The sequence below is a fragment of the Pteropus vampyrus genome, unplaced genomic scaffold, assembly GCF_000151845.1.
Source record: "Pteropus vampyrus isolate Shadow unplaced genomic scaffold, Pvam_2.0 Scaffold56, whole genome shotgun sequence".
Lineage (NCBI taxonomy): Eukaryota > Metazoa > Chordata > Mammalia > Chiroptera > Pteropodidae > Pteropus > Pteropus vampyrus.
The window spans coordinates 5,147,277-5,160,570 of NW_011888837.1; the positions used below are offsets into that span (position 1 = coordinate 5,147,277).

The 13,294-nt window shown below is 40.4% G+C and overlaps 1 protein-coding gene across 3 annotated transcripts; it reads left to right on the forward strand.

Annotated features, from left to right (window-relative positions):
- The first annotated feature begins 470 nt into the window (after positions 1 to 470).
- CCNG2 (cyclin G2) lies at positions 471 to 9,519 on the forward strand. Of its 3 annotated transcripts, none has more exons than XM_011360579.2 (8): positions 471 to 700; positions 2,048 to 2,185; positions 2,862 to 2,999; positions 4,022 to 4,272; positions 4,463 to 4,541; positions 4,621 to 4,719; positions 6,777 to 6,982; positions 8,131 to 9,519. In XM_011360579.2, exons 2-8 carry the CDS (start codon positions 2,048 to 2,050, stop codon positions 8,252 to 8,254), a joined length of 1,035 nt encoding a protein of 344 aa, XP_011358881.1. In that variant the 5' UTR covers positions 471 to 700; the 3' UTR covers positions 8,255 to 9,519. The 3 variants fall into 3 exon arrangements, with proteins under 3 accessions (XP_011358881.1, XP_011358879.1, XP_011358880.1); XM_011360577.2 differs by lacking the exon at positions 471 to 700 and adding an exon at positions 769 to 1,061; XM_011360578.2 differs by lacking the exon at positions 471 to 700 and adding an exon at positions 1,542 to 1,943.
- The last annotated feature ends 3,775 nt before the right edge of the window (positions 9,520 to 13,294 follow it).

Sequence of the window (13,294 nt, forward strand, 5' to 3'; positions counted from 1 at the left end):
GTCTTTCACCTATCCTCTCCATTTTTTTCCTTCTTGGCTGGAAAAACTTTAAAGCAAATGCCAAAGATGATAGCATTTTACTCGTAAATATTTCAGTAAGCATCCTGAAATTTTTATAACTAGATTGGTTATCGCAAAATGGATCCGCAAGACAAAATGAAAAGGTAACGTAAAGAGCATGCCATTCCTCCGGGACCAGTGGAGGTGGCGGATGGCAAGGAGTAAACCCCAGGGACAGGTCCTTGAATTCCTTCGAAGGGGCCCCCTCCAAAGTCATGCGCAATTCAGACCCCAGAGTTGCTAAGGCCCCGAGGAAGATTGAGGCGCAGGATATGGCGAAAACCAATCAGAGGGCTCAAAGACTAATCTCAGTTAGCCAATCCAGATTCGAGAGTGAAGCAGGTCCTCGGCTTTCTGCTCGCCCCACCAGTATCCAATCAGAGAGCCGGCTACTTTGGGCGGATTTTTCAAAACAGAGAAAACAAAACAAATCAGGGATCTTTAAAAGGTGCAAAGCGGCCAGAAACCATCTCCTTCCGCTTCTCACCCCTGTCACTCCTTCTCCTTTCCCTCCGGATCAATCTCAGAATAAAGCCGACCTCAGATTCCACCCTCCGCCCTGGAACCGAGAGCGAGGAGTGGCTCAGCAAAGCAACAGCCAGCCGAGAAGGCTAGAAAACCGGCTGGGGACATTGATGAGGTGCGGGACTCTTTTTCGAAGTCGGTCGCGGCAGTGGCGGATCCCTCCGCAGGGAGTCACGTGCCCCGCCCCATGGGGGGGCGAAAACTCAAAACAAAAACAAGGGGTTTGGTTGGCTCTCGGCAGTGGCCGTGGCGCCCATAGAGGGTCAGGGCTCGAGAGGCCGGCGCTGCGCCCGGGCGGAGGGTGGGCGCGCGGGCAGCGGGATGAAGCCGGGGCTGTGAGGCCGAGGAGGCTGTGACTGGGGAGTGGGGCCGATGCTGGTCCGGGGGCACCGCTGAGGCGGCGGGTGCTCGACCTCGGAGACAGGTCCGGACGCCACCGCCGCGCCGAGTCCCCTCCGGACCGCGTCTCCGGCACGGTGAGTGGGCCTACCCGGGGTCGCGGGGTTTCTTTGTTCATGGTCGAGACTGGGGGCGCGGGGAGGGTTGGCATCAGAATGCCCACACCTCAGCCCCGGGAGCGACTCTGGCCCTGTCCGCAGCCCCCTCCCGAGGAGTGGGCGCCTCGATTTGGGGAGATGCTGTCGAGATGGATGGAGAGTCAAGGAGGCCCAAAACAATTCTTTGGCTCCTCTCCCCCGCCCCAATTTTGTCACGGGGGTTCGCTGGAGTGGTGCTTCTTGAATTGACAGCCCCGGGGCTCCGCGCAGTTGCAGAACAGGGGCATCAGTGATTGGACCCGTGTTGTCAGGACACAGGGCGGACTGGACTTTTGTCCCCCACCGAGTGGGCCGCGCCACTCCACCGTTCTTGCGGACCGGGGACTTTGTCACGGGAGTACATCCGGCGTGGGCGCTGCCCAAGCGGATGGGGAAGGCTCGGGGGCTGCACTCCTGCGAGAGGGGCTTTTGGAGCCGGGCTCCTGGAAGGGGCGGGGCTCCAGTCTCCGCCCTCCGGTTCTTTGTTCAGTCGCGAGATTTTCTCTCTCTTCCTCCCTATTGTGCAAAGCCCGCACCCCCAAAACGCTGCCCCCCGGTCCTTTCCACGGGGTAGAAGCTTCTTTCCCTACGTCTTCAAGAGGGGCGGGCCCTTGGGACACCACCGTCCGGGGATAGTTTCCTGTTTGTGGAACGGCTGGGAAGACGGGGCTGGCCGGTCTGACCCAGAACTGGCCAGCGGACGTGACCGCGTCTCCTCCCCATGCCACACCTCCCGGGTAGTGGGGTAGGATTGTGCTGGGGACGTGACTGAGCCCCTCACCCGTTCCCCGCCCTTGTGTGCTGGGGCGCCCCTCGTTGGAGGTATTGGCACCGGCTCTTTTCTGCCCTCTCCTACCCCCGCCTCTCCCCTCCTACCCCCGCCTTCCCCAGGATACGCTCTTAACTTTGTGGTGTCTTTGCTGCAGATGAAGGATTTTGGGGCAGAGTACTTGGCAGGTCGTGAAGGGGTCCAGCTCTTCGGATTGTTAAACCTCTATCTAGAACAGGAAGAGAGATTCCAACCTCGAGAAAAAGGGCTGAGCTTGATCGAGGCTACCTCGGAGGTAAGTTCCCAGAAAAGATAACTTGCTCAAGCAGCGGATAGGGCATGGAGAGGATAACTTTTTTTGTTAGTTTGGGTTGAATCAAGACTAAAGGCTGCCAAGTTTCTTAAGACTCAAACTGGTCTTCCTGGAGTACTAAGGTAAATCTTAATACTTAAGTCAAGTTTTGGTTTATAAGCAAGAATGAGAGTGATACTAACTCTAGAGAAGTGTTACTTCAAATGTGGCCTTCCAGCCTGCAGCTTCTGGGTGGGAGACTCCCTGGGAATTGAGCAGTTCATTTGTGGAAATAATCCTCTGTCTATGAAATACTTATTTATTGTTGTAGGCTCTTAAATGGTTAAAAAACAAACAGGCAAACAAAAAAACCCCAAACAAGCAAGGAATCCTCTATGTCCACTACAGGGAATTGAACCATATTTGCTATAACTCTGGAAGTGTGGCAGCAGTTCACTTACACTGAATTGCCAAATTTCTTTTATGATGTATATTTTTAAAAAGAAATGATACATACACATTTTGTTTCTGAAAAAGTATAGTACTTTAGTTAAATGATACTACTCTTTCCCCTGTGTTGTTGAAGATTAAGGAAAAAGATCACTCTATGTGAATCTATGTGCATTATCCATCTAGTTCTAAGAAAATCATGAACTGTGGCTCTTGGTTTTTATTGCAGAATGATAATACTTTGTGTCCAAGATTGAGAAATACCAAAGTAGAAGATTTAAGGAGCTTAACCAACTTTTTTGGATCTTGCACTGAAACTTTTGTTCTGGCTGTCAATATTTTGGACAGATTCTTGGCTCTTATGAAGGTATTTAATTATTCTTATAATACGTCTTCACTTTTCTATACCCAGTGCTTACTACAATGCCCAGCATAGAAGGGTTCAATAAATATTTGGCAAGTGAATGTAATTACGTCATTATCCATAAACACTTTTAATCATCGGAATTGTTATCTTGAGTGCCAAGTTAAAAGACTGCAAAATTAAGTGTATTGTATTTTAAGTTAGGTTTTCCTGTACCTCTTACATACCTTCTCTTCGAAGATGTGACAAAGGGAAGACTACTGTTTTTTAGGTATTCTTTAGAGATGTATAGTCTTCAAAATAAGGTTTTCATATTTTTGTCTCATCATGTTTTTGTTGGAGCCTAGATATTTTTAATACTGAAACAAGCGGAAGTATAACGGTATGTTAAAGGTGACCTATTGCCTTTCCTATGAGAAGTCTTCAAAGCAGGGAGCCACAGTCTTATTAACAGTTACCAGCAACTGTTAGAAAAATGTGGTGATTATTCTGCCAATAGGATTACTGTCAGCTGCTGGGTCAGTTTTCAGGGCACTGAAAAGAAAGGGCAGCCATCTGTCCATGTCAGCTTTTACATATGCTCTACTCTGCACAACTGATGTAGTATTTCTCCTTAGCTAATTTCCATTGAAGTATGGGATAATTCTTAAAGGTAAATAGGGTAAGAAGACAGTGGAATGTATTATTTTTATATTCAAAGAAGTAGTATATTTTCTAGATATTGAAAGCTTTCTGTTATTTTGGGAGAGATTGTACTATTATGAATTTCATAAGTTTGAAATTCAAGGTGTACTCAGTTTTCAACCCCTAGCTGTTGAACTTGCATTCAAATTTTTTAGTCTGCATTTTGTTTTTTTAAGGGTGGTTAAGGCAGTTTAAATTGTGAAAATGATTACTGTGATAGGGGTAAGCAGCTTGATTGTGTTCTGTCTTAAAAGTAGGGGCATTATTAGAATATTCTTTTAAGTGTCTGCTTTGCTAAATCAAAGTGACAGTTGTTAGAAGGAGCCTTTTTTGTTTTCCAGGTGAAACCTAAACATTTGTCTTGCATTGGAGTCTGTTGTTTTTTGCTGGCTGCTAGAATAGTTGAAGAAGAACGCAATGTTCCATCTACTCATGATGTAATCCGGATTAGTCAATGTAAATGTACTGCTTCTGACATAAAACGGATGGAAAAAATAATTTCAGAAAAATTGCACTATGAATTGGAAGCTACTACTGCCTTAAACTTTTTGCACTTATACCATACTATTGTAGTTTATCATACTTCAGAAAGGTCAGTGGGTTTAAAAATAAAAATTTTTGTACTTTAGCATTGCTATAGCTAACAGTAAAGATTTAGAATGCCAATGAAATTTATATTTTTACCCCCTCCAAACTTTCGACTTGGACTTTTAATGTTAAGTCCTTAAAATCATTTAAATCTTTGACATTTTAACAAATATTTTGTCCTTTTTATTGTATAGAAAAGAAATACTGAGCCTTGATAAACTAGAAGCTCAGCTGAAAGCTTGCAACTGCCGACTTACCTTTTCAAAAGCAAAAGTAAGTCAATTTCTTGCTTATGTATGTCTCACAGTTTCGATTTTGAATTTCAATTTTTTTTCCTTTTTTTTTCTCGTAGCCATCTGTATTAGCTTTGTGCCTTCTCAATTTGGAAATAGAAACGTTGCAATCCATTGAATTATTGGAAATTCTCCTGCTTGTTAAAAAACATTCCAAGGTAAATAACTTCAGTTTTAGTGTGTAAAGCAGGTTTCCTTCTGACTTTTTTTTTCTCTGTGGCGACTTAAACATTGAGTAATAGTTTATGGAGTTCTTAACTTTTATACTCGTTTTTTCTTTTATCTCAAGCATTGAAGTTCTCAAAATGCAGCTTTGACTCAGACAGTATTAAGCTAGAAGGGAACCCAGTCACTTAGCCTAGCTTCTTTCTGCATTCAGATGTTCCTTCTCAAGTGTTCTTGGCGGTTGGTAATACAGTGGTCCATGGTACCCCATGCGTACTGTTCTCAAATGCATACTAGGAAGTAGATTTAGTGAATACACTCCCATTACATCTTTAGGGCTGAAACATCCTATTAGTAGCATTACCTAAATAATAGTTATGTTTTTCTTTTCAGAAAAAAACGCCATAGGATAGCCCAGTAAGTTTTTATAGTCATAAAAAGGTGTAAAACAACAAAAGGCACAGTCCTTTTTCTTAAACTAGTAGTATTATTGCGAGTATGTGGAACTTAACATGAGGTGATGCATTTTGTCATTTATTATTCTGTGTCTGAGTGCCAGATAATACTGAATATGAGGAGTAGTTTGGGGTTTTGTTAGCAGAGAAGTAAGGCAGACCGAGAGAGGCACTATGACCGAGAGCCTGGTTGAACCCAAAGAGTTTTAGACAGTGAAAGTTTGGGCAGCAAAGGCTTATGGCCAGAAAGCTGGTAGACTAGAGAGTTTGGGAATATTTTAGGGTAGGCTTGTAGATAGAATATCTGGGTGATAGTCCCAAGCGGGAGTGAGGATATCCAGCTCAAATAGTGGTGTGGAAGCCAAGCATGGAAATGAGGCAAGGAGTCACAAAGGACCAAGATTTGGACCTACCGATGGAGAGAATATTGGTACTGTTAAGGGAAATTTGAGAGAAGGTGATTTGTGATCAAAGTATGATTTTACCTTCCAGGGAGGTAGAAGTCTAGCAGATATTTGGCAGTCTGGAATGAAAATTCAGAAGATAAACCATGGCTGGCGTTCAAGATTTGAAATTTCTTACGACAGAATAATAGTTGAGATTATAAGAAACTTGTGGGAGTCCTTTGTTGAGAGATTAGTTGAAACTGGATTTTGTTGGCCATTTTCCCATCAGGAGCCAAGTGAAAGAAGATAGGCTAGACAAGTAAGAACACTGTCAGGTTGGGAAGAGGTTTTGGAGGAGATAGTCAAGAGTATTCAATTTTGATGAGAGGCCCAGTATAATGAGAATTGAAGGAGGTCATTGGATACCTAAGAGATGATGTCAGTAGAATGAGAAAGGAGTGGTAGAAGCCAGAATGCAAGAGGATTAAGACGTATAGCTGGATTAAGTGGAAATGGAGGCCAAGGTGATAATAAATTCTCTTTGTGGTGAAAGTATTTAATTATTTTGTTTTTAACAGATAACTTATAGCTTGTGTTTTAATCACAAATTTGTTAGTTTTCATCTAAACCTTTTATAGTAATGTTATCTGGAAACATTTTCAGGGAAAGTTGATTCCTTGAAGTAAATTGGGGCATTCCCCAGTAGTGGAGGATCTAAGCCCTGTTGGGGAAATTCCTCTTCTCTCATACTGCTAACTTCTCTATTAGTGTATGTCGGATTCCTAATGTATATACATATATTTTTTTTTAGCCATCCTAACAATGCTTTGTTACAGAAACCTAAATTATGTTAAATTCCTTTACACTAGGATAGTGTAAAAGAATTTCTTTAACAGACTTGGTGTTTTTAGGTCAGTGTGTTTTCTTAATAAGCAAAACTTTCTATGCGTTGAATCCTGTGTAAATTATTTAAACTAAAGGTGCTCCTCTCCTAAACCATTGCTTACCAAATTTTGACTGCACATTAGTGTCACCTAGGGAGCCTTTTTAATCTTGATGCCCAGGTCACACCCCATATCAACTAAATAAGAATATCTAGAGATGGGAGCCAGGCATCCGCGTTTTTTGAGGAGTGCAGGGTAATTCCAAGGTGCAGCAAGATTTGGGGGACCACTGTTGTAACCTTTTCTTTAAAATACTTTTTTTCAGGTTAATGACACCGAATTTATTTACTGGAGGGAGTTAGTTTCTAAATGCCTAGCCGAATATTCTTCTCCTGAGTGTTGCAAACCGGATCTTAAGAAATTGGTTTGGATTGTTTCAAGGCGCACAGCCCAGAACCTCCACAACAGCTACTATAGTGTCCCTGAGCTGCCAACCATCCCAGAGGGGGGTGGTTTTGATGAGAGTGAAAGGTAAGCAGAATCCTTGACTAAATAGACTTCCTCAGACTTATTATTACTGTTTTTATACTCAAAATGGAACCCGGGAATATTATGGGGCATCAGAGAAAGCCCCTACTCTAATAGCATTATTTTTTGAGGTGAGAAAATTAACTAACGGTAGATAGTAATTAGGTAATAATTCAGAAGTGTGCCCCTCTCTTATTTTTTTAAAAAAGGCTACACAGCATGCCGTACATTACATCCCCAGGATTTATAACTGGAAGTTTGTACCTTTTGACCACTTTCACCACTCCTCCACCCCCAGCTTTTTTGGCAACTACCAGTCTGTTCTCTGCATCTATGAGTTTTGTTTTTTTGTTTTGTTTTGTTTTTAGATTCCACATGGAAGTGAGATCATACTGTATTTGTCTTTCCTCTGTCTGACATTTCACTCCTCCCCTTTTAAAAAACTGATTGTTTCCCATCTCCTTTGCTTTTTGAAATTCAGTTTACTTAAAAAGTGAAACAGTATTCTGGGCTTTTCAGTGTTAGTTTGGATTCCTAATGTACATGGGAAGAGGCTGTGAGTTAAATGCCTGAAAAATAAAGGGAATCACTACTCATGGAACCCGGGTAGTGTCAGACTTCTGTAGATATTTTTACAGTTTGTCAAATGCCATTGTCTTATTTAGAGTTATGTTTGTAAAATGAATGAATTTTATTAAATTAGATTGTTTTATACTGTAGGGAAAAAGGACCAGAAGTTCTGTTTTCACAGTTTGTCGGTTTCTTGGTTTGATACTTGAAAGTATCAGTGATGGAATTACTGATGCAAAAAAGACATCAAAACCATGTGATAGGAGCTACGTTGTCCTTTGTCAGCATTTATTGGGTTTAAAATACCTAGAATTCTACAGTTGGTTGCTGATATTAATTGGTACAAGAATAATAGTTTGGCAGGTAGTAATTTGTTTAAACCTCTTAACCATCTGTATTTTCTAAGACGATTACAATAGACTTCACTTTACAAGTTAAATTTTCTCTGTAAAGTTTAAATTTTGAATATAAGAATCGTGAGAATGTAGATACTTGTTTAGCAATTTTATTTTTCCTATAAAACATTTCATTGTATTCTAAATCATGGAATCCTCTTCTTTGTCTCTTTTTTTTCCCTTTAGTGAGGACTCTTGTGAAGATATGAGTTGCGGAGAAGAGAGTCTCAGCAGCTCTCCTCCCAGTGATCAAGAGTGCACTTTCTTTTTCAACTTGAAAGTGGCACAGACACTGTGCTTTCCATCTTAGAAATCTTATTCTGTGTCAGAATGCAAAGTGTGTGTACAGGTTTCAAAGCAATAAATGGGGGAGTAGGTAGTTTTCTGGTCCAGCCCCCATGTAGGCAGGAATTGCATAGACTGGAATACCTACCTTCTGTTTATTATTCAGATCAGATCTGGCCTATTTTCATATTTAATCCTAAGCCATCAAATGGGTTAGTGCCTATTAAACAATTAACAATACTTTAGACGTTGGCACTTTATTTTTCTTGTTGATATTTAGCTACTTGGGGAAGGAGGGAAGGTGCTCATACCTTCAATTTATTACTTTTCAAGAATTTTTAAAGAAGAATAGTGTAGCTAGTCTTAAACTTTTTATAAAGCCTTCAGGTATCTTTATTTAAACAGATTGGGAGTGTGCAAGTGCTCCCTTAGCAGGGACTGGATAATCCTTCAGTGGTTCATCTTCCATCTCCCTCTCCTGCTTCCCCATGCTCAGAAGAGAGAATATACGCTTAAATGTCAAACACTTTTTTTTTTTTTAACAATTACTATCTGATGCAGACTCCATAAACTTAGGAATTATAATATTGCCATTTCTGTGAATTTTAGTATGTAATGTGTTAGTTGAGATTTCTGCTAAAGCAGAAATAATCAACAGGCTATGGTTGTTAGATAGTTGCATTCCTAATGTCTGAGTATTGTCAGACTATAGTATTATTTTAATGTTATTAAAACAATCCATAATCTGCTAGTTTTGCATGCACCTGTATGAAAGCATTACAGGAAGTTGAACAGAACTGGGTAACTATGGAATTGATAAATGTTGATCTAGTAGCACATTTTATCTAATTTTCTTAAAGTCTGCATGATTATGTTTTCTTTGTAATTCACATTTCAAAAATAATGGTATTAGTATATGGGTGCCAAGAGTAAAATGAAGTTAAAAAAAACTGTAGTATTATGGTTTTATGCATATCTGTGTGGTGGTACATCCATGAGAATAGGGATTTATAAACTCTGTACACGTGAAATTTTGTACAGAGAATTTTTTAACTTTATAAACTATATGAAAATGTAAATCTTAAAAAATGTACATAAAATACGGTATTTTTTTACCTTGTGTGTGTGATAGTCTAGTCATTGCATGTAAATATAATTTATTGTGTATTCTATATGATGAATCATACATTGATGACTTTTTTAATGGTAAGTCATCCATTGGATGTTTCTGAAGTGGATCTTTTTGAAGTAATAATAGATTACAACTCAAAATAAAGATAATGAATCATACTCTTTGTTTGCAATCACATCTTATTTTTTTGGTAAAAGAAAAAAAGTGCTTTCAATATTTCTAGGGGAAAGCTTGAAGGGAGACTGGGGAGCCTCCAGGATAAGCCCTCTATCTGGTTACCAGAGTCCTCTAGGTAATATTTCCTTACACAGCCTGGCGCATAGCCTTGGAGATAGCAAAAGTGAGTCTGTCATTTGAAAGTTGACCTCTCTTTGGCATGGATTCATATGAAACAAAATGCCTGCTAATTTATAGTGAAAGGCAACAGGTATCAAGTTGACCAGGATACTCAGGTTGGCAGATCAGTACAATTTCTATAGACAAACTATATTCTAATCAGAAGGTAACTTGGTGAATAAGCACTTTGGGAGTGTTGGTTGTGACTGGACCCTGCCAGCCCCTGTACCTCTTAGGACCTCTTTTTGTAAGCTTTAGGCCTATTTTGCAAGGGGTGGTGGTTTTGTTTGTATATTTTTTGGGCATAGGTCTTCCATCTAGTTTGATTATAGACCTTTGTTTTCTCTAGTTGGTTAGAAAATCAGATATACTATTTTCCCTTGGAGATAAGGGCATGTTTTCCTAGTGGAGAATCTCTGCTTGAGGATGACCTTTCCTATCTTATTAAATCGTTTTGGTAAATAGTAGACAATATATTCTGCTTTTCAGTTTTTGATTTGTGAGATGTAAAAGTTACTTGTGGCTTTCCAACTCTTGAAACCTTCAGTTTCTCTAGAGTTTATTTCTTTTCTTACTAGATGCTCTTTCTGCGTGGATCTGTCCACATATACTTCATCTGTTCCCCTTTCTGGTTTTTAGTATCTAGTCCAGACCTCTTTACCTTGCTCCTAACCTGTTTATTCTCAACTAGCTATCCTGCTTGGAAGTTTCTGATGACTCCCAAACCTGCTCTTCCTGTATAGCTATCTTGGTGAAAGGTATTCTGTCTACTCAAGTTGGAAACTTAGATTGTGATTTCATCTCTCACTTGTTTTCTGGAAGTCCCCATTTATCATTGATATGACTTCGTTTATACTCTATAACTTTACTCTGTCTCTTCTCTGCTCCTGGCGTGGTTCACACTTGCACTCTTCATTAGCAGAGTTACTGCAGTTTTGTGATCTCATATTCTCCAGGCTTGCTCCTGATCCCCCTGCTGTCTGTTCAATAGATACCTCAATCAGGATAAAGTCTATATCATGACATATAAGCCTTTTTCCTAATCATAACACTATACCTATCTCTGGCCTTTTTTTTTTTTCTTGCCATTTTTTTAGAGCCAGGAAATGGGTGTTAACGCAAGGTAACTGGTAGCTATGGGGAAGATGGCCTGGGGCAGGTAGAGATTAGGAGGGACCCTGGTCAGGAGTCCTGTGAAAATCCAAGAGGTGATGAAGGACAAATAAGGTGGAGGCAGTGGAGATGAGGAAGAGAGGTGGTAATTGAAAGGCACTATCTGCTCTCTTTAGGCATTATTAGGAGATAGACCTAAGTCCAGGAGCCTGGTTATGTCCTTGGGCCATTCAACCCGGTGATTTCCCTATGACTGCAATGACTGGAATTGAGATTTCATTCTCCTACACCATTCAGAGCAGAGTGAGAAAGAGGCTACCATTTTGGTCTCATACTTGCTCCTTGGCAAGAGATTTGGGTTTTCAGGTTTTGATTTTGTCATTTCTTAGGATATGGTATGCATTCTTTGCTGCTTCTGCAGTTATGCATACTGAAGTATCACTCTGCCTAGTCACGGGTCTCCACCTATTTGACCTTCAGAGAGATTGGACGAATAATGTGTTTTAATCACCTGTCACACTCAGAGTTAATACTCAGGTTAACTGTAGAGGCATTGTAGAATACTTCTCACAACATTTTTAATCATTTTCTTTGTCTAGGATCTGATTTCTTCAATTTCTTTCATTCCAATATTGAGTTTTAAATATGATCCTCTCTGCTTTCTACCTTCCCCTGTACACATGCAATTGTCAGCTTATTTAGGTAACCTACTTACCAGATTCTTATATGGACAAAGACCATGTACTTTGCATTTGTTACTTTTGAATTCAGTTTTTCTGATTATTTGTAGCAGAAATGGCCAACAACTTAACTGTCTTTGTGTTTAGCAAATCAGATAGTGTGGTGGATAGTTTTCCTAACAGCCAGTGAGCCTTTCCATCCCTGTGTGCACATGCTGCTCTTTCCATTAGGAGGAGGAGTCTATTATTCTTGAATTTTAGTTGGCCTTGTGCCTGGGTTTGCCTACTAAAGTGCAGTGGAAGACGTTCAGTGCATGTCCAAGCTTTAAGAGCACTGGCAGGTTCCTCTTATCTTGGAATCTAGCCACTATGCAGCAAAGACGCTCAGGTTGGATCCCTGAAAGGATGAGAGGCCTTGTGGAGAGAGGCTCCTGAGGATGAGAGGCCATTCTGGGTGTTCCCACCTCAGCTAAACTCCCAGCTGAGTGAAATTTACACGAGTATCCTCAGCTACACCACACAGAGCGGAGGAACCACCCAGCTGGTCCCAATAAACCCAGAGATTCATGAAAAATAAATCAGGGTTTCAGGCCACTAGGTTTTGGGAGAGTTTGTTACACAGCAATAGATAACTGAGATGGGTTACTTGTGATTTACAGTAAAATGGTGGTCATATCTGAATGGTAAGATTACAGGTGATTTTTTTTCTATCATTTCTATGGGTGAGAGCACTTAAAAATTGAACAATAGAAGAATACTGTGGTTTATTTTTACTGGTATTATGAGTAGAATATTCCTTATAAGAACTTTTAATATTTCATTCATTCTGCAACTGTTTAATGAGTACCATCAATGTTTAGCTAATAGTTTAGCATTGTGGTTAAATGTAAGGTTTGGCAGACAGGCTTGGTTTGAATTATTGCCCTGCTACCTACCAGATCTATGTCAAAGTACTTCTCTAATCCTTAGTTTCTTCATATGTAAATGGAACTAATAGCAGTACTTGTCTTGTGGTGAGGATTAAATAATTCACATAAAGTGCTTGGAACATATTAAGTAGTCAGTAAAGTTACTTGTTACCAGTAACCACATGAGAAGGGGGATTTGGGGCCAGATACTATGCTGGGTGCTAGGAATTCAACAATGAACAAGAAAAATAGCCTCTGCCTTCCCAGAGCAGACAGATAAGGTAAGCAGACAAAGAAGATAGACAAACAAGGTGGTAACTGCTAGGATTTTTTTAAAAAAAGTTTTATGGAGACATGCAGCACTGACAAGGAGAAGAAAACCAGGGGGTTCAGAAAATTTCTTGGAAGAAAACATTACCACAACCTTAAACATTATATTTGCTGTGAATTATTTGGTTCCGCCACTAGAATGTAAATTGCATGAAGACAGGGACATTGTGCATTGTGTTTAGTTTTATATAACATTAAAATTTAAAATTTATCGTCACCCAAGAGCCACATATGGTAATGTACAAATTTAAGGTAGTTTAGTGGTAGAGAAGATGAAGCCTCATCAAAAGCTGGACATTTTAATTTGCCCTGGAAACTTCTTTGCACTCAGGCTTGCGGGCCCTTTCCAACTCCTGTATGTCTAGTTCCTTTTACACTTAGGTTATACTTTATCATTATCTTGGGTTCCAAGGTCCACAGTCATTTGGCATTAATGGGAGTGGAACTTTGTAAAAATAGAGCACTGTTTTGTTAAAGGCTTGCTTGCCTTTTGCCTGTTTTACTATTTATTATTCAACATAGCAATCATCTGCCACGTACTCATTGACAGTTCTGGGATTTTCCCA